The sequence below is a fragment of the Diceros bicornis genome, chromosome 18 (genome assembly GCF_020826845.1).
Source record: "Diceros bicornis minor isolate mBicDic1 chromosome 18, mDicBic1.mat.cur, whole genome shotgun sequence".
Lineage (NCBI taxonomy): Eukaryota > Metazoa > Chordata > Mammalia > Perissodactyla > Rhinocerotidae > Diceros > Diceros bicornis.
This window is the reverse complement of record NC_080757.1, coordinates 28,458,580-28,482,630: the sequence shown is the minus strand read 5'-3', so window position 1 is coordinate 28,482,630 and position 24,051 is coordinate 28,458,580. Positions and strand designations below refer to the sequence as shown.

The window sequence follows — 24,051 nt, the reverse complement described above, 5'->3', positions numbered from 1 at the left end:
GTACTTGGCTCTATCTACCGCCTGTAACACTTTAACACCCAGCAGCAGTGGTCTACCATGGGCTTTTGTTTTGACCGCTCACTTTGCCCACTACCAGAGTATGCCCAGGGTGAGACAAAGGGGCTCTGGATCCAAGGGGTCATGTATCTTCCTTCCTCATCTCCTGTTATGGCCAGGCCTAACTCTGAGGCAAAGCTGGGGAAATTAATTCTCACCTCCGTATCCTTCAAGCGTTTCTGTGATGTTCAGTTTAACCTGATTTCACATCTTTAAAAATAGTGGTGGAAGACTGAGCAGGGAAGATATTATGCCTGGGCCGCTGTAGGTCTGAATCCCTTCAGCAGTTGGGCATCTCATGTATAACTGGTCACCCTGGATGTGGAGTGTGCTTGGCTCAGGGCTGCACAAAGGACCCGCAGGGTAAGGGGTAGAAACCACTGTCTTCCTTCAGCCTAGTGCTGGACAGTGGTCTTGGCCACCCGGGAAGATATACAGAGTCCCAGGGGCAGAGTAGCTTTCAGTGACTGCTGTGGTGGGAAGGACGTCAGGGAGGAGGGCAGCTTCCCTTTGGAAGATTTGGTTCCAGTGAGGTTTAGAGGAAAAAGAGGACTATGATTTGCGGGCTTTCTCTAAACATCCAGATGGATCCCAGACATAATCCAGCACGGAAGATCTGATTTTGTTTGTCTTCCTCCCCCGTCTCTCTAAATAATTTTATCTTCAAAGCATGACGCAGGCGTTAATTAACACTCTGGTTCTCCTGGGAGGTAGGCAAGTGGGAACACCACCCCCGTTAGTGAAGCCCAGGGAATAGGCAGGTGCGGAAGCCTCAGGTGGGTGAGCCACAGAGAAGCAGAGTGAGTCTTAGACCTTGAGGCTTTGTCCTCAGACCTTTACTTGGACGTACCCTGGGAGCTGCCCCAGTTTCTTAGTGTCCTTGGTCCTCGGTAGAATAAAAGAGCTGAGGCTATGGTAGGAGAGATGTTTGGTACTGTGAGATAAGTAATGAAAGTTTGAGGGGTTGAGAAGAAATTCTGGTAAAATTCACTGTCGTGAATTTTAGATGCAGGAGTCTGATTATGCCATTATGCCATTGTTTCATTCATTCACCTGCTTTTTCCAAAAAAAAAAAAAAAAATACACACACACACACGCACACGCGCGCGCGCGCGCGCACACACACACACACACACACACACACACACACACACACACACACTGAGCATCTACTTCTGGGGAAAGTATTGCAAAGGGAATCACTTCTTCCAAAAAAGAGCTGCTGGCTAGCCACGAGGGACCCTGCTGCTGGTTGGGAACTTGATCCTTTATATCCCAGGCTTAGTCCATAAGCAAAGGGTGGTATGGGGTTTGTTGCCTCTGCAGGTGGTGGTTTCAAGTGTTGGAGGACTCCCAGCGTCTGGAAGTGGATGAGAAATCCATATGTGATTGTTGATGTCGTGAATCTCTAGAGGCTGAACTTCTCCTTTTCCTTTAGCCATTTATCTTGGTTGGCTCAGGAGCGGGGGGCTCTTAGGAGTCCTCTCCCTGGGGCTGTAGGTAGCACATCTTTAAGCCTGGCCTTTTCTAGGGCTCCCTAGGAATGGTGCTCATGCCAGTTTGCTGGATGTTGGTGGTGGGTACCTACCGTAACTGCTGAGAACCCTGAGGTGATACTGATGCTCCAACTCTAGAAAAGCAGCAATACTGGGGTCTCCAGTGGTTTCTTTCTCATTCGTCAGACATCTTGGCATAGTGCAAGAAACTGGGAAGGGGGTCATTTCATCCTGGAAGTGTTGCCCTCTCTCTAGGTGGCAGTTGGATTCGACTTGCTTTGCAGGAAGCCCAGCTCCATCAGTTAATGATGTTTGCCTTATCTTGGTACTGCAGGCTGCTGAGAACCAGCCCTAGACCTCTGCTTGAGGGTCCTTCCTCTGGAGACATCACCAGTGTGTGGAGCCTGCCCCACACCCACCCCCTGCCAAGCCACGGCCTTTACCTGTGTCTTCCGGTGTTTCCCGTGCGACCCATCCTGTGGGAGTGCGTCGTGGGCTGCCCCGGAGTTCACCCCACGCTCAGCAGCGCCAATGGTGAAGATGACAAGATCCAAGACTTTCCAAGCATATCTACCCTCCTGCCACCGGACCTACAGCTGCATTCACTGCAGAGCCCACTTGGCCAATCATGACGAACTCATTTCCAAGGTACATGTTCCCTGCAGGCCTTCCTTGCCTACCCCGGGGAGGGCACTTCTGGCTCCTAAGGTTGCAGAAGTTTACAAGCTCTCCCAGAGCCGGGGATATTTGTACTCCATCTTTTGTGCAGGGAGGGCTGACCCACATGGCTGTCTCACTCAACTGGGATATAGAGTTGGAGGGCGAGTATACCGGTTTAATTTGTAATTTTGGAAATTAGACGTCATCCCTGTTGGAAGCTGTGGGGGCTTGTGGCTCGCAGGCTGTGGGGAGAGGGGCTGAGGAGTGATGGGAGCCTTTCACTCAGCTTGCTTGGCTTAGGTTGGCACATGAACACCAAGAGGGGACTGCCTAGCTGGCAAGTGAGTTCTAAGAAAGGTGGGGGTGGGAGGGAGGGCAGGATATCACGTGTGTGTGTGTTGGGGGGGTGGTTATTAGCTGAGATGAGAGAGGATATTGCCTTCCAAGCCCCGGGGAAGGTTATCAGACTGTTGAATTACTAAAATGGGTGGCCTTTGGGGAAGGCCAAAAGTGGCTTGGTGAAGAGCTGACCCACTGGCCTGTGGGGACCTTTAGGGCTTCTACATGAGGTAATATGGCATGACATTTGATCACAATCCGAAGAAAGAATGGAACCCTATTTTCCCTGAGGAGCCTTGGCAACTGCTTCATAGCGTTGGGGGGTGGTTATTATTAAGTAAATAAACCCAACATCCCAGTTGTGCAATCCAGAAACTGTCTCCTTCAGGCAACATTTTCAAGGGAGCTACCTCCCTCCCAGCCCTAAATTCCCAAGGGGAGAGAAACAGGTTTTACTAGGCTGAATAAAAAGGAGAAAGAGTTTATGGGGGACTTTTCCCTTTAAAAAGCATCATTCCTCAGAACCTGGTCTTCATGCTGTTAAAGTAAAAAAAAAAAAGAAACATTTTCATGAAGACTCAGACTAAGTTAAAAAAAAGTTAATGTTCTTGATCTGCTTACAAGAACCGTTAGAAAAGGAGGCATCACTTTCCTTGCCTCTGGCTTGGTAGCCCCAGCCAGAGAGGACTGAAGGATCAACTGTTATGTTGAACAGTCCTGTCCAGCTGGCTGATTTGACAGGGAGTGAAGAAGGCTGCTTGAACAGCCACGTCTGTGGTAGTGGGGATTCTCAAATCAGGACTGAGGACAGAACTCCTCCTTCTAGGCCTATTCCAGGGTCTAGGGTTACTACAGAGTTTGAACCCTGGAGCCCTCAGAGTCCTGGCCTCTGGCTCACTTTCCCTCTCTGGGTTTCTGCTAATTACTCTCCTTTATGCTATTTATATTCCAGTCAGCCTATAGCATCCTTCTCTGTCAACTAACTCATCTTGTCTCAGATTCCTCTTGAATCTTTTGAGAATCCCTTGACTCGGGAAGTTTGGATGTGGGGAGGCTGTGTCAGTGAGGAAAGAGAGGAGCCCATCCTCTTTGCTTTGGAAGGGGGCCTGCAAGCTTGGAGGGAAAATGTGAGTTGTCCTATTGCTGGAAATCTCCAGAGAAAGTGGAAGCTGAAATATCTTTTTAATACTAGGAAGAAGTGCTATGTATCCTAAGAAATTGAGGTAACAATAAAATGTATTTTAGCACCTTCTATGTACTAAAAACTGCTGCTTGACACTTTATAAATGTTGTCTCACTTAACCCTCATAAGAAGCCTTAAAAGTACGTGATGTTAGTCATATTTTGTATGGAAGGAAAAGTTGAGACTCATACAAGTTGGCAAAGAACTCAAATTGGAAGCTCAAAGAAGAGAGAGCAATTACTTTGAGGGTGTTCAAGAAGCATTTTTGGAAAAGGTGGTATTTGAGCTAGGCCTTGTAAGATGTGCAGAAGTGAATATGTAGAGATGGTAATGGCCTTCAAATTCGATGTCTTATCTCTTTGGCCTGTAGTACAGAGCCTTGGATGATCTGGCAGAGCCTAGCTTTTCAGTTAGGTCTCCTGCCAATTCCTTGCTTTATGTTCCAACTACTTGGAACTAAGCAACATTCCCTGACTATGCAAAGAAGGGTATTTCAGGCCTCTGTGCCTGAGTCAAGTGCAGCCCATTTGCTTCACCTCCTTCCTTTCTCCTAGGAGCTCTTACATAGCCTTCTCCACCTGGGGCCATGTCCTACTAGCTTTGTATCTCTGGGTCAGAACCTGACCCATGGCAAGAGCTCAGTAAATGATCAAATAAATGGATGGATGGAGCTTGAGTCTTGGGAGAAGACAAGGGATGAGCAAAAAAGACTTTGTTGGCCTTATGTCCTCCTTGCTGCCCTTTTTGGGGCAGAAAGGCTCATTCACAAGTCCAAGCCAAAGTGAGCACAGGCTTCAGTTTCATTAGCTACAACCAGTGCACAGATGGGGTGCATTAGAGCTTGATTTAAAGAGTTAGGTTAAATGCCTGACTGGGGAAAGAGTGAGGGAACTGTGGCTGGCATTGCACAAAGATTCCTTTATTTTACTCCACAGCCACCCCCGGCATTAAATAATCTATAGATTCTTACGCAGGTCCGCTTAACGGAAAGATCATTGCCCCAGCCCCCTCCTTGGAAAATGGGCCTTTCTTTTCATTTTGTTTGTTTCTTCCATTTAAGAAAGTTCAGGGAGAGAATGTTTCTCCTGTTCTCCCCTCTTGACATAATCTCCTATGTGGTTTCAGAATCCGCCCAGTGGGAGTTAGGAGCTGGGAAGCAGATAACTGGAGCAGCAGTGTAATTAAATGATACTTTGTACTTGTAATGGAGCCTTTCATCTGGAAGCTTGACATTCCATTGTTTGGTTTAAAAAAAAAAAAGTGAGTCTGCCTTCATTACAGAGAAGGCGACACAAAGGTCCAGAGAACTAAAGCTCTGAATATGTGGCTGGTGGCGACTGGGAACAGAATCAGGACTTTGGACTCCCTTCCTATCAGTGTGGCTACGTGGAAATGTGTAGTTGTAAACTTTTGAACAATTAGGGTCTTCAGTCATGCGCTACATAATGACGTTTCGGTCAATGACTGACTGGATACACGAGGGTGGTCTTCTAAGATTAGTAACATATACCCTAGGTGTGTAGTAGGCTCTACCATCTAGGTTTGTGTAAGTACACTCTGTGATGTTTGTGCAATGATGAAATTGCCTAATGACGCATTTGTCAGAATGCATCCCGGTCGTTAAGCGAAGCATGACTGTGTATTGATGTGGTGGAAAGAGTCCTGTCCTAGGCTTTCCCTCTTCCCAGCTTGCTGCAGATCCCTGGAGGCCTCGTTGCCTGGAATCAACTGTCCAACCTCTGAGTCTCAGTTTCTCACTATTAAAATGGGTAAAATAACATTTGCTATGTCTAATGGCTGGTAGCTAGTACTTAGTGTCTGCCTGCTATGTGCCATCCCCATAACAGTCCTGTGAGGTAGGCATACATTATTAGAGGGTGGGGAAGCAGGTTTACCTCAGTGAGTTGTTCCGAGGCTAGATGAGATCATGGATGTGTGGGTGGTTTGCAAGTCACAAAGCTCTATGCAAATATAAAGCAGTCCCTTTGCTTCTCCTGGCTTTGCTGTCCAAAAAAAAAAAAAAGAAAAAAAAGCAAGGGAGTGGGGTGGAGGGGATTGATCCTGCCTGACACCAAGCAAATTTAGTTTAGCCAAGATAGTTTCACTTTAGAACCTCGAGCACAAGAGTTGGATTTAAGAGGAAAAGGTGATAGAAGAAAATGACAGCAAAGTTTTGTGTGTGTCTGCAGAAAGGTAACAGCATTTGCTCTGGGGCGGGGGGGTGCTTTTTGAATTGATGACAGAACTATCTAGGGAATGTGCTGAGGCATCCTACAAGTTCTTTCTTAGGGGGTGTTGTGATCTAAATGCTGGAGTGTTTGCACGCCGAGGTATTTTGAGTTGGCACGAGGAATTGCTCATGCTGTTGTTTCTCACTTAATGGTGTAAGCCCCAGTATAAAAATATACTTTGGCTATAAAGTAATAATAGTTTCAATTGGAACAGTTAGTTGCCCCGAATGAGAACAATTCTAATGCTCGTTTCAGTAGATGCTATCTATTACGGAAACCTCGATCCTCACAAAACTTTTCCATGAAAAATTTATGTTCTTAGTCCTTCCCTGGCCTCCTCCTTGCTGACCCTTCGATGGCATTGTGCAGGAGACTATTTAGGAATGGTGCATTGGCTTAATCTGTCACGAATCCACTTTGGGGTTGGTGGCTTCATTCCAAGACACAGGTTGCTCTACTGCACTGGGTCCTTGGAGGGAAGGTGTTGTAGGAGGCTGTGGAGTGGGTGTCCAGTGCAGGAAGAAATCTTTTGCTCACCCTCCAAAACTACTTGTTATTACTATGTCAAATCTTCAGGTCAGATTATCATCTGGTGACAAATACAGAATTCCCAGAATTGCAGATCATCTAGCTAAGCCCCTCTTCATGAGGAAACAGGCCATGGGCGACTCGGTGACCAGCCTGAGGTTACACAGCCTCAGAGCCAGGCATCTCTACCTCGCACTTCTCAACCGCGCTCTGTGTAAGGAACTCTGACTTGACTTGTTTTCAAGTGCTGGGCTTCCTTTTAAGGCTGGGAGCTTTTAGGAGGCGGGTTCTTTTTGTTTCCTGTGGGGTTCCATTGGGCTTATAGTGGTGGCATTTTGGTTTCCCCTTCCTACCTAGACATTAGATGCAGCACTGCTTTGAATAAAGTGGCAGGGAATAAGATGTTTTGAAGCCTTGTATTGATCTAGTGACTGCTGACAGACCCACTCTGCCCCTGGTTCCCACCTCTGCTTCTGAGCACTAGTGTTCTACACCAGTGATTCTCAAAAAGACTGTACTTCCAACAGAGTGACTTAGAGGTAGTGGACATGGAGGGGATGCTGGGAAGGCGGTACAGAGGTCTGTCCCACCTTCAGGGATTTGTTTCCCTTAATTCCCACTGCCTACCAGCTTGTCTTTAATGTACAATAAAACTAACTCTAAAATATTAGTGCAATTGTTTATATCCTGAAAACTTCATGTAAAAATAAAAAAAGGAACAGAATTTCTAAAAATCAATTCATTTCTTTTTCTCTCTGTGCTCTGGAAAATGTTATAGTGAGCATCAGATTGTATTAGTAGTGTTAATGACTGCTGTGTCACATCAAGCAACACAATTCATAAAGAGCATGGACAATAAGATGTGGCTCTTGTATATGATTCTGTGAGCTTATCTAACTTGAAAAATATATGTTGAATTCTAATTTTATTGAGAGATTTTGATTTACAGTGGATGTATGACGATTTTTACAAAAACCATAATTCAATAAAATTAGTATTTTTATTCTAGCAGGAGGGGGAAAAAAACCAGATTGCATGTAAACCTGTAAATGTCTGTGTCACTAAAAGTGAACTTTCTATTTCTAAAATAGTGGGACTCAGGCTCTTTACCAGAGTGATTAATTGATGGGCTTTAAGAAACAAAAGGTTGAGAGAACAACCACACTGTATGACCCACATCATAGTGGGTGTCTTTGCTTCTTTGCAGGCATTAGTGGATGCCTTTGTTTCCTTTGCAGTGTTTGCAAAACATTGTTGAATGTTTGTCAGAGTTCCCTAAAGAGCATTTCTGAGGTAGAGCAAAGGCAGAAGTGATAAATTATAGAAGAGTTCCATAACCCAATAAGCCAGGTTTCAAAACACGTTCAACCAATTTAGCTTTTGTAAAGAAAATCACATATCCAACGTAAAATTACTTCTTTTGCTCAACTATTTGACCTTTGAAAGCCCTGTCTCCTATTATAATGAAATGTTAGTTCTGAAGGTGTGCTGTTGACCACCCGGGAAGGGTGACAGGTGAACCAAGTCCATACAGAAAGTCTCCAGGGGCTGGCCCCGTGGCATAGCGGTGAAGTGTGCGCTTGGCTGCGGGCGGCCCGGGTTCGGATCCCGGGCGCGCACTGATGCACCGCTTGTCAGGCCGTGCTGTGGCGGCATCCCACATAAAGTAGAGGAAGATCAGCACGGATGTTAGCTCAGGGCCAGTCTTCCTCAGCAAAAAGAGGAGGATTGGCGTGGATGTTAGCTCAAGGCTGATCTTCCTCACAAAAAAAAAAAGTTGTCAAAGGGATGTGATGAGATTACAGTGTTTCTTGGTGAAAAGAAATAATTTGGAGCTTATAAAATATAATATCTTAGGGTATCTTCCCCCCATAGGGACAGAGATTGAATCAGTTCAAGGTGAGATGAGCCATAAATTAGGCTGGAACAATTTGTAAGTGTAATTGTTCCAAAATGGGACCACGTTAACTGGATCTCAGAGGGCTTTGGTATACGTGGGTAATAGTTCTTGTCTTGGCTCTGTTCTATCATTGCATAAATATTAAATGTGTACTCTGTGTGTGTAGACTGTACTAGATAATATGAAATTACCCTCAAGGATTTTATCCTCAAGATAAGGTGTTTTGACTCTAGTGACTAAGGTGACTTTGACTCTAGTTGGGGAGATAATAGGTTCATAAGTCTCCCTTCTTGAAGTTTGTACTTCACCTTATGTTTATCTTAAAGTAGTTATCACAGTGTCATGCATGTCTCTTATTAGCCTGTGAACTACTTGAGGAGATGATTGATGTCATCTTTGTGTCTCTAGCACCAGTATAGCTCCTAAATACTGGTAGATTTTCAGTGAATATCTGGGCAAATGACCATTAGTACTCTAAGATAGAGACAGACATCAGGGGAGGTCTTTTTTTTTTTTTTTTTTTTTTTTTTCTGAGGGAGATCAGCCCCGAGCTAACATCCGATGCTGATCCTCCTCTTTTTTTTTTTGCCGAGGAAGATTGGCCCCGAGCTAACATCTGTGCCCATCTTCCTCTACTTTATATAGGCCGCTGCCACAGCATGGCATGACAAGCGGTGCGTCCGTGCACGCCCGGGATCTGAGCCAGCGAACTCCCAGCCCGCCAAATCAGAGCGCGCGCACTTAACTGCTTGTGCCACTGGGCTGGCGCAAACAGGGGAGGTCTTAATCTGGGGTCCGGACTGGCTTCAAGGGATCCCTGAAATTGTATGTTTAATTCTGTTTGCATGTATATTTTTCTAGGGAGGGTTCCATAGCTTTCATCAGGTTCTCAAAGGGCTTGTTGATCAGAAAAACCCTTAAGATCCATCTTTCTAGAAACTGAAGTTCTGGGAAGACTTGGTAGAAGAAGTGACATTGAAATGTGCCTTGAAGCAAGAACTTAGACAAATGGAAATGGATGGGGAGGGGCCAGTGAAAAGAGCAGCATGAACAAAGTAGTGGAGGCAGGAAGCGTGCAGAGAGCAGCCGTTCTTTTGGGTTAGATATTGAGGAACTGTGTGAAAACAGATTGAAAGAGTAGGTTGAAGCCAGATTGTTGGGAGAATGGAAGTTCAGACTTTATCCTGCTGGCAGTTGGGTGTCCTTGAAGAGTTTTCAGCAAGTAATGACATGACCAGAGCTTTGCTCTGAGATGGTGAATGTTGTCATGGTGTGGCAGGTGAACTACTGAGGAAGACACTGGAAATGGAGAAACTAGTATATATATGTTGCAGTGGTCTGGAGGTGTTCTGGGCACATGGTGATTATTCAGTAAATACTTACTGACCACTGTTTGGGAAAGAAATACAAGGATTCTAAGGTTTAAAAAAATTATATCATTTATAGCCATGAATAAGAGGAATTGAGTTCAGGAAGTCACACTCTTTGGATGGGAGGCAGACCTGTCCCACAGTCATCCCTGCTCCCTGTGAAAACTAATGATCTGGGCACAAGTAGAATTGCTCACCAATTTATTATCAAAGGAGCTGCTAGGGACCAAGTGTGGTGAATCATCTGTGGTTTTTTTGCTGCAGGCAGCTGGAGCACGAATCTGCTCAAATGTGATTCTTTCTATGTGGTTGCTTTAAATACCAAAAGGAAATGTTGACTTGAGCTATGAGGCGTACCCTGAAAATTAACTCTGTGGTTTGCAAATGCCTGTAAGGTTGCAATCATAAGATTGGTTTGTACGTTAGCGTCTCGGCACTCAGTAAGGACGCTGGTGATTGCAAGCTTGTGTTCTTAGTCAAAAATCCAAAGAAACTCTTTTCAACAGGATGTTCTTCCTGGGAAGCAAGAAGTAGGTGCAGGACCCCTCCTCCTGTTTTTGTTTGATCACTGCGCTCCCTCGGTCTCTGGAATGGTAACACTTCACCGTTGCTGGTTTGACTGTTTGTATTTGGGGGCCTGACCAGAATCCACCATTGTTCAGTTCAATAATATTTTTGTGTTTCAAACAACATGCCAGGCCCTAGGCTGGGTGCTAGGGATAGGGAGATGAAGCCAAATGATTTCTGCACTCAGCCTGTGATCTCTTGGGGTACATGGAAATGCAAGGCCCACCAAGGAGGGCAGAAGAATGTTACAGATGAGGTGTTGAGCCGTAAAAAACACAGGATGAAAAATCTACATTGCTGCTATTAACTATTTATTGAACATTGACTGTATGCTAGGGACTTCTTCAGACATGCTTCTTACTCCCTCACTTTACAACATCCCTTCAAGGTAGGGATGAAATGATTTGCCTAAGCCATAGGTTACCAGGAAGCCATATGGGATACAGATCTAGATAAGTCTATGCCCTCTTTAACATAGCTTGACAGACGAGACCTGGGTAGCTTCTTTTGGCATCGACTATTTTCTCGTCTCTCTCGGTAATATTGGTGGTAAATCCTACCCTGTCTTCCCTCCTATCATCTCCCTTGCCTGGAGAATCCTTTCTTTCTGTCTAGTCAGTTTCTACCCATTCTTGAAGACCAGCTTAAGTATTTTCTAGCATGTCTTCCTGGACTGTAGGATTCTTTCCCTCCAATGAACGTCTGTATAACTCACTGCCTGATTGTTCATTTGGCAATTAATAATGACTGTCTTGTAATAATATGGTGGGTGTTATTGTGGTTACGGGCACTTTTCATGTATAATTGTCTTGTTTCCTAATAAGATTCTGAATGACCTGGAGTCATAGACTCTCAGAACGTTAGCACTAGAAGGGCCTTTGAACCTGAGTTTTCTGGTTCAAATCTTCATTTTACAGATTAGGAAACCAAGGCCCAGAGAAACTGAGTGCCTCTTGACTTTGTACTTTGCCACCTCCTCCCTGCTGTACCGCCCACTCCCTTGCACATACGGGGTGCTTGTAAACGCTGGAGGCAGCCCTGGAGGAGAGGGCTGGCAGCTGGGGAAATGAAAGTATTAAGCTGTATGATCCCAGGCAAGACTGTTCTCTCTGGCTCTCCCTTTTCTTCATCCATGCAAATAAGGCATTAGATTGGATAGACTGTTATTAAAGTTTCCTTCCACCTCCCCCGTATCCTGATTCTAATGTAGCAGCAAAAGATGATATGAGGGGGCCGGCCCCGTGGCTTAGCAGTTAAGTGCGTGCGCTCCGCTACTGGTGGCCCAGGTTCGGATCCCTGGCGCGCACCGACGCACCGCTTGTCCGGCCATGCTGAGGTGGCGTCCCACATACAGCAACTAGAAGGATGTGCAGCTATGACATACAAGTATCTACTGGGGCTTTGGGGAGAAAAAGGGAAAAAAAGGGGGAGGATTGGCAATAGATGTTAACTCAGGGCCAGTCTTCCTCAGCAAAAAGAGGAGGAGTGGTGTGGATGTTGGCTCAGGGCTGATCTTCCTCACACACACACAAAAAAAACGATGATATGAGGCAACATAACTTAGTGGTTAACAGTATAACCTCTGAGCCAGATGCTACCTGGTTCAAGTCCTGGCTTCTTCACTTAGTAGTTATGCAAGTTAAGTAACCTCTCTGTGTCTTAATGCCCTCGAGGGGAAAATGCGAATAATATTAATATTAGATACCTATAAGATTTTTGTGGAAATTAAGTCAATGTAAAGTACTTATCACACTGCCTGACATACAGTAAATGCTCAGTAAATGTTGGTAGTTGTTGTCTATGAATACTCGTTAAGCAAACCAAACAGAAAGTGGCACTCAAACATAACCAGGTTCTAGCACCCGTAATGGTCCTGGTTTGCTCCCTCCATTTTTTGAGTCTCAGCTATTGCCGTTTAGCTATACAGCTGTCGTCAGTGGTCTTCTGAGACCTCTGTAATCATTGAGTCTCTTGTTCCTTATAATTCCAAAGGGGCCAGCAGGTCTCTGGGGGTAACTAAATAGCAGCAGCAGCAGCCTCCGCCCTACTCGCAGGGTCTTTCCTGCCAGCCGCTGTGAGGCCTCTCTAGAATTTAAAAGGAAAAATCTGCTCTTGCCTCCTTCCCTTCTAGTCTGTCAGGTGGTTATTTTGCCTCCGACCCACATGTCAGCCAGTTACAGAGACCTCAAACTACTGTGACAACAGCAGCCCAGGCGGCTGGAAGAGAATTCTGGGCCAGAATTGCTTGTCAGTTTGGTTCATCCTGTGATGCTTCACCGTGGGGGTGGGGCGATGTTCTCTTGAAAGAAGCCATTTTCCTTATCCTTAAACAACAAAACCAAAAAAGGGTGTCTGATACCTTTGTTTCTAAAGCACTCAGCTAGCTCTTGAGGGGAAGGTTTGACCTGGTGACCCAGAGTGTTGTCTCTGGGGTCAGGGCTGCCAAGCCAAGGAGAGCTTTAGCTCTCTTGCTTCCCTACCCATCCCTCCTCTGGCTGGACAGTGACTCAGGGGAGGAGGGGGAGGAGAGGAAGAGAGGAGGCGATGGCTCCGCCAGCTGCTGCTAAAAACAACAACAACATCTAGTCAGTCCATAAACTCCCTCCCTTCCAGACCACAGTGATATCAAGAGGCAGAGCAGGTGGCACTGGCTCTCTTCTCCCCTTTGCCCTCAATACCTTTGGGTCTTTGAAGGAGCAACTTATGATTGTCAAAAGGAAAATTATCTATCTTTGGGGGCCCAGGAACTCCTTTTTCTCCCTTAGGTCTGGTTCCACCAGGAGCATTCGTGGTAACTTCAACTCTCTTACAGATAAATGAACAGAAAAGCATTTCCTTGCCAAGACAAAAGATCCCAGAATGAAACCTCATGCACCAAGCCCAGTCATGTGTTCCACATTTAGTGAGCTCCTCTTACATGTTAGATATTGCGGATACAGTAGCAGTTGTATGCCTTGCCCTCACACAGCTTGAACTCAGTACCCTTTGGTTACTGGAAAGCCCATCATCTGCAGGGGCAGCTTGTGGCAGTACAAGTGGAGATCTCCATCCTGAGCCTGGTACCCAGGGTTGTTTGGGGCGGCGGAGAAGCCAACATTTCCATATTGCTTTTCATCCAATTTGCCTGATTTTCATGAGATGCCCAAATGTATATAGCTTTTTCCCTGACCGTCCCTGTCCTCCCCTGCAGTGCCAGCCTTAGGCTAGGCTCGCCTAGTAAAACTGCCAGCTTGGCTCTTATAGCTGCAGGTGGCCACTGAATAAGACTCACTGTTCTCTGATGTGTCTGTGGAGGGATGTCTGTTCTCAGACCAGGCATTCTCACCATTGGGTGGTGGCTGCTTTGTTTTACTTCTGAAAGCTGCTAGACTTGACCCTCAGCTGGCCCCTCCCCTTTAGATGCTGAATGTTCCAAGCGCCAGGTAGGGCTAAGGTTCACCCCAGACAAGTTCACCAGGAAACCTAAGGAGAGAGGAAGCAAGAGAAACCAGACTTCTTGGAGCTCCTGTAGCTCTAAGTCCCCATATTTCTTGATCCTCTTCTCAGCGGGAGAAAGAAAAAAACCAAAGTGTGTCTGTGGGGGAGGAGAGGTCCTCCCTGTCTGTTTCCTTCTCTGTAAAAACAACAGACCGGTCTGCCCTGGGCACTGTGGGGGCAGGTGCTGGGTAAACACATGAGGAAGGAAAGCCGATAAGATAAGGTCTGACAAATCTAGGTCACCAGGCTGCTGCCAGGCACCTGTGTGACTGGTCACCTTGAAGCAGACAGGAGGGAGGATGGACTTTTGTTCAGGGTACAGAATGGCTGGCTTCTCATGCCTTTGTTTGTTTGTTTATTCAATAAACATTTTTTGAACACCATTATATGCCAGGCCATGTGCTAGGTGTTTCAGGCCCTTGTGTGTCTCTGTCAGGCAAAATCTCCTGCTGGATCCCAGGCCTATAACCAGTGCTAAAAAAAGAAATGACATCATGCAGAAGCCAGTTGGTCCACTAACTTCCAGAGTGGAGGCAGCCAGTCTCTTGGTAGAAGGAAAGGGCTGTTTGGAGTCTTCATTCCCTGTTCCTTCAGCTAGATCAGGGGTCGGCAAAACTTGTCTGTGAAGGCCAGATAGTACATATTTTAGGCTTTGCTGGCCATATGACCTCAACCACTCACCTCTGCAGCCATAGAAAATACATAAACAAATGAGCATGGCTGTGTTCCAGTAAAACTTTATTTGCAAAACAGAGGAGAGGCCCAATTTGGCCCTTGTGCATTATTTGCTGACCCCTAGGCTAGATACTTGGAAAGAATGTTGTGAAATGAGTGTTGGAGAAACGGATTTAAGTGATTTCAGGAGGAATCCCAAATCAACACGGTGGCTACATTTGGTATGGATAGCGTATGCTCATTGATAGTCGGTTAGCTGCACAGAAAGTTCCACGGCACAGGCCAAACTTCAGCCTTAGCTGTCTAGCACCCACAGGTTCCCACCAAAAGTTACAAAGTGACCAAGCCAGACAGTGCGCATAGTTTCGTATGGTCTCATCACTCTAGTGAGAAAATAGTTTGGGGCCGTGTGGATGGAGAGTCAGTGGTGCGATTTTAAAAGCCCTGAATGAAGAAGGGTCAAGCCGCCTCTGCTCTAGGCCTGACTCTGCCACTGACTGTTCAGTGTGGCATTAGTCACGTAACCTCTCTGACCATTCAGCATATATTGAGTACTACTGTGTGAGGCACTGGGGACACAGAAATGGACACAACAAAATTCTTGCCCTTAAGCAGCTTATGATCTAGTGGGGAAGACAAACAGGTAAATTATTATAAGATGTAGGGAAACACAGGCTTTGAGTAGGTGATTGTTCAGGATGCTGTGGGGGCAAAGAGCAGGATGAGTGTTTACTAAGTGAACAAAAAAGGAGTCGTCCTTTCTGAGCAGAGGCAGAGAAACATTCTAGAAGAGATCAAGCCTAGGGTACCACAGGTGAGAGATGGAGGGGAGGGTTGTGTGAGAGGGAAGCAGGAGGTCAGCAGGGGCGGATCACATAGGGCCTGGAAGGCCCGGCTAAGGAGTTTAGACTGAATTCTGTATACTGTGGGGAGCCACTAAAAGGTTTTAAGCAAGGGAGTGTTAGCATTTGATTGAGATTGGACTAGAATATTATAACATGGCCTATTTTGGAAAATCAACTTCTCTCCAGCTTCTATAAACCTTATATCTATGAGCTTTGTGTAAACAGGAACATTGGTATATATATAAAGTTAATAAGCACTGATAATTAAATCAGTGGCTGTAATTAATAACCAGAACCAGTGCCTCCCTGGTGATGCCTTCAGCTAAACAGAAACCAGATAAATCATTGGCAAACACCAAACACCCATAACTCTGAGAAGAAGGCCTTTCAGAGTTCCCTGGGACCTGGGTTCCCTGGTTTGCTGGGCCAGGTATTCCCTCACGCATGACCCTCTTGGCTGCTTGAGGTTCACTGAGTCATCATAAGCTGGCAACTGCAACCACACATTTATGAATTTTTCTATTACTTTAAAGGGAGAACTGAGTTGCAGAATTCAGATGTCTTTTGATGTGGCTGTGGAGTTTGGGACAGGGCAAAGTGAAGGGGGCATGTAAGTGGCTTCTGCAGTCTTCATGTATTTTAGGGCTTGCCTGAAAGTAGTTGAAACTGGCATTCGAAAATGAGGATTCTTGGGCAGTGATCCCAATTCTGACAGCACATCAGAATAATCTGGGATGAAAAGGCTGATCTCCAGGTCCCACCTCCAGAGATTCCTATTGTGTGGGTCTGAATGTGACTGGGAATTAGAGCCCTGACTAGGGGAAGGACCACGTCACCTAGGACATAAGATTTAAGGAGGCACTCACTTTCCCTGTTGTACGAGTGCAGGGCGGCACCTCAGAGTGAGTTCCTCCTTAAGTGTTTTGTTCCAGCTTTCTGGCTTGCCTCACCCTAGTCCCAGCCCTACTGGGGATCTGTATTTTTAACAAGCACCCCTCGACCCCCATGAGATTCTGATGTAGCTAGTACTAATATTTGGGAGCCGCTGCTCTAGGACAAGTGTTCTCACTACTTTGAAAGTAGCTACACATGCTGTCCCTACTGTCCACTGTCTACCATCCAGCACTTGCTACCCCCTGAAGGCCCAAAGTGTGGTTTGGAAAAACATTTGTTTGAAAAAGGAAAGAGCTCTTTGGAGGCCTTCTTCTAATAATGATGACAATAGTCATTATTTTACTGAGTGTTTACTAAATGCCAGGCACTGTGCTGGGTACTTTTTATATGACTCACATCTTTTGTCTCATACCAACCCAGAGAGAGATGTACTACTATTGTTCCCATTTCAGATGGAGAAAGTGAACCGTAGACAAATTGAACTGATCAAGGGGACCCAGCTAGGAAATGGTAGAACCAGAATTGGAATTCAGGCGTGGTCCCCACTATATGCCCTTAAGGGCTCTACCACCCGGCTATTTCTTGCTGTGAATTAGCAGAGGAACCCAGCCCAGTCTACGCTCTTGGTCCTTCCCAGGTGGTGTGCCTGGCTTTGAAATCTCCAGGTAACCACCTGTTCCTGGGGTCTTGCACTTGGACCAAACATGACACGCCATGGTCTCCTCTGGGTTTTTTTGAAAATAGGGTTTTCTGACCCACAGAACCATGGCAAACAGGGGAAGGGATAGAGAAAGAGCACAGGGGATCCTCAGCAGGGGCAGAAGAGTTATTCTTTCTTAAGCTGTTTACTAATTAACTCCCTTTGCTCCTGAAACCAGAAAGAGGAGGAACTCAAGAGTCAGCAAGGCTCAGAAGCCCTTATTAATTTGTGATCCAACTGGGTCAGGGGCTGTGACCCTGTGCAATGGCCTTTTCTTTTTTTCGGGGACATCTGTGCCCCAGCTCACTAGAGCAGAGTTCCATGGCACTGAGGGGTCGGGGGGATTCCAGGCTCCCTCTCCACCCCCCCACCCTTAGATCTCCTGTCATGTCTGCCTATTCAGTCCCTTCCTCCCTGGCTTCTGGCTGGGCTCCTGCTGGTGTTAAGTTGCCCCAAATACCCAGTCTCTTATTTCACATCCTTAGGCAGAGATCCCACAGCCAAGGTGCCCTTTCAGCTTAGCTTTCCCATCGGCTGCTCAATGACAGATAAGCTCCTAAGAGGAGGGAAGGGGGAGGGTGGAGAGGTGGGTAAAACCCGGAACAGACCCCTTTGTCCCTTTGTCATGGGGCATAGTGGGTCCTTCAGCTCCCCAGTGTTGTGTGTGACAGGGAGGCCCTGGGTGGTGGCTAGCTGCCTGGCCCCAGTCCTTTATTGGCAGATGGAACTTGACTTGGCTGAGGCACAGTTGTACATATGCTTAGGCTTTACCTTAGGGTGGAAATTGGAGGCTGAAAGTTTGTAAGTGTCAAGAGACAAGGAAACTCTGTGTTCAGTGTGTGGGCTGGGAGAATGCAGGGGCTCCTGAGCCAGGCTCTGTTTCTGCATAATCTGCCATCGCCGTGCCAGACTCATTGTCCAGACCTCGCAGAGATATTTCATTCCTTGGGCTGGATGGAACTGAGACATGAGTGCTGCTGCGAGACGGGAGGGGGAAAAGCCAGTGGACAAAATGTTCCTGTGCCTGGATGGACTAGCCACAGCATAGGCTAGGTCCCTGGGAATTGAGATGAAACCTTTCTCCTTTAGCCAATCCATATTCTCAGTAATAAATGAGTTACTGCTGGATGAACTGGCTTTAATTTACCTTTCTGAGCTGATAGATGCACCTAAAATAAAAAAGAGTTACTGGGAAGTCTGCACAGTTAGCTTTGCCAGTCTCACTGCTTTGGGGAATGAACATGTACCCTGGACTGAAACTCCCATCTCTTCTCCTGTCTTCCCTGTCACTTGCAACCAACACAAATACCTGGACCCTGGTTATAGGGATTATTATGTTATGTGGAGTGAGTCAGTATTCCAAACCGTCTCGGGTGATTTCCCCAAGAAGAGATCCCCAACCATGGCTTCCAAAGATAACCTGGTAGATAGGTGCCAGAGTGACAGAACCCAAGAGCTGGGCCTTTCTGTATAGGTTGGTATCCATATTTAAAATAATGTCCAGAGTATCCAGAGGCTACTTAAAAATATGTACAAAAAGGTAGCAATTAAATGTTTGTATTGGAATAAGCCTGGCCTCTGCATTCTCACAGGAGCCCTCGCCTGGGGAAGATGATTAAAAATAGATCTGAGTAGCACTTCCTGCTTGGCAGATGGCTGATAGCAAATGCTAGGGCTTGCAGCTGACCTTTACTTTCTGAAATCTGCTCTCTGTTTCCATGATGCTAATTGAGTCCCTCTCTAGACCTAATCAAAGAGCTGGCTGCAAAAAAACACAAAAAACAAAAAACAAAAACCACGGCTTGCTGTCCTGGCTGGGCTCAGTTCGTGGAGCAACTTGAAAGTGCTGGAATTTGCATGGAAACACCCACTCTGTGGTCTAACTGGCTGGTCCTTGTTTAAAAACTAACAAGTTCTGCTTTCAAATTTGCTGCCCAGTGCTGTTAAGGATCCCACACCCTCTCCACCACCCCCATCAATAAGGAAAGATTAGGGGAGTGATGAGAATGCCCTGTATTTAGATGTGTGCACAATAGGCAGTGCTCACACTCACTTCAAAATGCAGTAGGTGCCCAAAAGAGAGGCAGGGGCTTCTTGAGATTTGGCTTCCAGGAGTGGCTCTATCCCCATAGGCTGTTGTCTTTCCTTACTTAAAACACAGATAATACTTGACAATGCCTTGAGACAGTATCAAACTATGGGAGATACAAGATATCATTGATTTTATTATTATATGTCACAAACATTTAGGGACCACTGCTGACTTCTCCACTAGGAAAGAGGTGGGGATATAGACAGCCTGTGCTGAGGCTGTGCTAGGTCCTCACGGTCTCTTCAACCTTACTTCCTCTCTAAGGCAAGCCCTCTGCTGTAATCAGCTCACCTAGAATCCTCTCATCCTCTTCAGTCTTGTCCCTGTTCTCAAAACTCCTTTAACATCCATAATGTATTACAGTGATATACATTATTTTACATATTTTATGTATTTTAGTCCTATCTTCTTTTTTTTTTTTTTGAGGAAGATTGGTCGTGGGCTAACATCTGTTGCCAATCTTCCTCTTTTTTTCTTTTTTCTCCCCAAAGCCCCAGTACATAGTTGTGTATCATAGTTGTAGAGTTGTAGGTCTTCTCTGGGACACCACCTCAGCATGGCTTGATGAGCGATGAGTAGGTCCATACCCAGGATCTGAACTGGCGAACCCCGGGCCACCGAAGCGGAACGTGCGAACTTAACTGCTACGCCACCAGGTCGGCCCCGAGTCCTATTTTCTGATTAGTTAGATTGTAAACACCTTCAGGACACAGCTGGCTCAATATGTTCTCTGTGGTGCCCAGCAAGGTCTAGGACATAGCTGCTGGTTAAATATTTGCTGATTTATAGTTGTGGAGGCACAATATTCCTCCATATGACCATACCACATCCTTCATATGAGCCATACCCTTAGTATTGGACATTTAGATACCACCTCTCTCCCCAATTTTTTAGACTACTTTCGTGTGACAAAACTTTTTTGCCTGGGAAATGGTTTTGCCTGGGAGATGATATTTCACAATGTGCCTGAGGCTCTTAATGTTGGCCAGGAAAGAAGGTTGAGCACCAGAATATATGAAAGGGATTTAAGTCTTCATGTCTTGAGGATGCGAGTCTTAAGTGAGAAATTATCAGATGAGATAGGTCAGCTGATGAGCAGAGAAGACCTTTTATGCAGATAAACAGGAAGTTGAAAAACATGAGAGAAGAGGCCTAACTCTGAGTCAGAAATGTTTGTGTAATGTGTGAGGTGTCTACTCTCCTGAGAATATGGACTCATGGAATGTTCACCCTTGTAAGAGACCTTACTCAACCCCCTCATTTCACAGATGATGCAACTCTCAGTTCAGAGGAGCAGGGATCTGCCCAAGGACATCATGCTAATTGGAGGCAGATGATCCAGCCTTGCCTGGCAAGGGTGGGAGCGGGTATTCTGACCCAGTTGTGTTCTGTTTCTAGAGGGAATACCGAGAATCAGCAGTGCCTAGCTTTTGCACTGTGGCAAGCGCCTTATGCTGAAATCTTTCTAACACTTACATGCCCATGTCTCTTTCATAAAAGCTCTTTGGCTGTGATTTCTTCACACCCCACCATGACCCTTTTAAGTAACACCGTCTCTTCCTTCATAAGTATTTCATATAACTCCACTCCTAAACCCAGTCCCTGGAGGTATATGAATACAGAAGTTAAATGTAGATATATGCTAATATGCTCACGGGAGGAAAGCCTAATGCTGGACCACTGCCACAGTGGGGAAGAACACGTTAATCCACCTACTTTAGTTTGTACGTGCAACCTGAAGCCTAATTGTTTACGTAAGGCTTTGTGCTTTGAGTAGCATTTCCAGGGGAGGAAAGTGTTGAAAGTATTTAGGGAACACCTAGTATGAAATGGAAAATCAGGTGTAGAAGACAGTGGTAAACTTGGTGAGGGTAAAACCATGCTACATACGGGAATTTTGAAGGAACTGGTGGAAGGAACATGCTATCATTTATTGAGGACCTGTTATATGCCAGACACTTTACTTTCTGTGAGATTATTATTATCCCATTTGGCAGACGAGGAACTTGAGGCCAGAGAAGTGAACATATCCAAGAGCACACGGTAGAGGAAGTGCCAGAACTGAGAAGTGAGGCAAGTTCGTCCAACTACACAATTCTTTCATTGTACCAAGCTACTAAACTGGGAGAAGTTTAGCCCATAGAAGGAAACCTTGATGTGGGCAAGATAACAGCTTTCAAGCTATAACTTGAAGTGTTATTTGGCGCCAAAGGATATAAAGATGGAGGATTCAGGGAGCTCTCAGGAGACAAGAGTTCAGCGTTTATAAGGAATTTTGGTATTGCCAGAGTGACTGGCAATAGAATGGGCTTCCTCGGGGGGTAGTGAGTTCACTGTTCCTGAAAGTATTTAAGTAGAGGTTTGGCAGAAACGTGAACAAGAGCCATGCGTCAGGGGAGTGGTTGACCTTTGGGGCGCCTTCAAATCCCAATGGTCTATGAAATTAAAAGTGGATAGAGTCATATGTATGTTTTGTTTTGAGATCCTCCGTTATACTGAAACTGCAGTCCACTGCGTGAGATTCCTGCAGACTGCAATTAGTTAAGTATTTCTCTTTTTACAAATTCCCCAAGCATTTTTCTGGGTTCTTTGCTCATTCTTTGCCATGAAGTCCAGGTGCCAAAGAAAGAAGGAATTTTAAGGAGCTTCTTTGCTTTTAATTATTTTTTTCTACAGGTTGTGAAATGAGAATCATTTATTCAGTAGTGAGCTGGGAAGGCTGTTTTCTGGCTGAGTTGCAGAGAACATTCCCTTGATGGTCTTCAGTCAGCCTCAAGCATTGTAGGTTTACAAATTTAGTTTCATCCATTCACTCAAGAATGACCAAGCTCTGGTGAAGTGATTCGCCCTAACACAACTCACAGGAAGCTAATTGGTAGACCAAGATTCTAATTCATTAATTTGCAGTGAAACAGGTAATCCTGAAAGCTTGGACTGTGTGTTATCTTTCTTGATGGTAAACCCACTTGAGTGAGAGAATTAAATTTAGGCAGTTGCTAAGTAAATGTGGAATCAGAGCAGAGGAAGTTGAATAGCCTAAGAGATTTTCATCAGTTCTGACATCTTGATCCATCCTTCTTCACCAAAGAGACAGATTTTCCAAGTGAACACGCTCTAGAAAAATCTTGGGACTTGGAGTCAAAAGCCATGGATTTAAGTTCTGACCTTGACTCAGAAGCTTTGTGAAAATGGGTAAGTCCACTTGAACAGCTCTGTGCTTCAGTTTCCACCTCTGTTTTGGAGGTTGAATCAGTTAATGTATGTGACAGTGCTTTGAACATTCTGAAGTCCTATATACATGTCAGTATTAGTCTAATTCTGTTAGGCGCCTTTCTTTTAGGAAGTCAGGTGGACAACACCCTTGTTCATTCTCCCCTAGACTTTGCAGCCAGACTGCCTGGGTTTCTGTCATGTAGTATTGATTGTTTGACCCTAGGCATATGTCTTAACCTCTCTTTGCCTTAGTTTTCTCATCTGTAAAATGGGGACGATGATCTTACTTACCTCATCTGGTTGCTGAGAGGATTAAATACTTGGCTTATGTAAAACAATTTGAATTCTGCATGGCATATAGTAAGCACTATTTAAATGTGAGCCATTCCTGTTGTTATTTCACAATTTCCAATTTAGTGAGCCACCTCAATCTCAGCGATAAACTCTCTCCAATTTCATTATCGTGGTTGCTTGTTAGAAAATATTTCAAAAGCAATCCTCTCCATAGCGTGTGGCTTCACTCCTGGAGGGAGGCGTTTTCTCGCCTTTTTGCCTGGATTGGTTGTAGGGGAAGACTCACCTTGAGAGTCTGTAGGTTTTGCCTACTGACTTCATAGACCTCCTTTGTAGTGTAAGGACATTTTCATTTGCCAGTATCCAGTTGGCTTTGGGAACAGAAGTGTAGATTGAAACTTAATTCCAAGGAATTGGTATTTGTCCTTCCTAGGTCTATTAACTTGCATTATCTTTTTAACTTCAGCAGCTCATAGTGAATTGTTTTCAAAGGCCTGATGGTTTTGAGAGAAATTTAAGCTCCATTTTTTCAGCCCCCTTAAAGTTTTAGTTTTATATTTGAATTGAACTGCAAAGAGCCAAACTGTTGATGACTGGCTGCCATTACCTCCTGATTCCACCACTTCTGCTCTCTAACTCAGAAGCCGGTCTCCCTGAACAGACCTAGTGAGGATGACATGTCAGGCTTTCTTCTGTAGGGGATGGGGCTTATATGATTATGGGAATCCCCTGCTCTTTATCCTTCTGGAGAAAGCATGTTTTCCATGCCTTTTCTATGGAGAACGAGGAGGGAATGCAGGATGTTGAGAGCTGACAGCATCTGTTTTCCCACTGGCTGTGTGTTTACATTGGCATCTACTGTCCTAACCCTTTGCCACAGACTAAAGAGCCTTATCTGCTGTGGGTTCAGCAGAGAACAACCAACCGCACGGCCCCAAGCCACATCTGAGGCCCTTAGGACAGCTGGGAGAGGTGTGGGAGAGGAGCTGTGGGGGTCTGTAGCTGTAAGGGGGTGAGTGGAAAAAAGTCTGGGGAAGCTCTGGTAAGACAGCGCAGCCCTTCCAGACTAGTCATGCAGCTCCCATTTTAAATCCTGAAAGCCTGTGGTAGTGTGAAAGAAACAAACATTCATTAAATGCTTTTTATGAGCCAGGCAATGTGCTTTAAGTACAGGCATTCATTTAACACTCACAACATCCCTTTGGAATAGGGCGTCATGGAATAGGCGTTATGTTTTTCCCTTTTGTAGATGGGACCCGGAGGCTCAGAAAGATGAAGTGACTTACCCAAGTTACACAGCTAATAAGGGCTGCGTCCAAGGCCGCCCTGGCTCCAAAGGCTGCATCCATTCCACTAAGCGTCAGGCAGACACGACACACTTGAGGAACAGACCTTGCAGGACCTTTCTCTATTCCATTTCTCTATTCCAGGCCCATCCCTGAAAGCAGCCCGTTTCATGTAGGTCAACAGGAAGGTGAATTTGAAAGGTCTGATCATTAAGTGACTTAGATCCCAGAATCTCCCCCTTTC

At 45.5% G+C, this 24,051-nt stretch overlaps 1 protein-coding gene across 7 annotated transcripts in view; it reads left to right on the top strand.

The window, feature by feature from the left end:
• Window positions 1–1,897: 1,897 nt before the first annotated feature.
• The window catches only part of YPEL2 (yippee like 2), a 42,468-nt gene continuing 20,314 nt past the window's right edge, over window positions 1,898–24,051 (top strand). For 6 of the 7 annotated variants that reach the window (XR_009222701.1, XR_009222700.1, XR_009222699.1 and 3 more), the window contains exon 1: window positions 2,006–2,201. Coding sequence is in view for 1 of the 7 variants with exons in the window: in XM_058560522.1 (XP_058416505.1) it covers window positions 2,085–2,201 (117 nt within the window). In the remaining 6 variants the exon portion in view is untranslated. Of the gene's footprint in view, window positions 2,202–24,051 lie in introns of all 7 variants that reach the window. The other variant, XM_058560522.1, reaches the window with a different exon arrangement.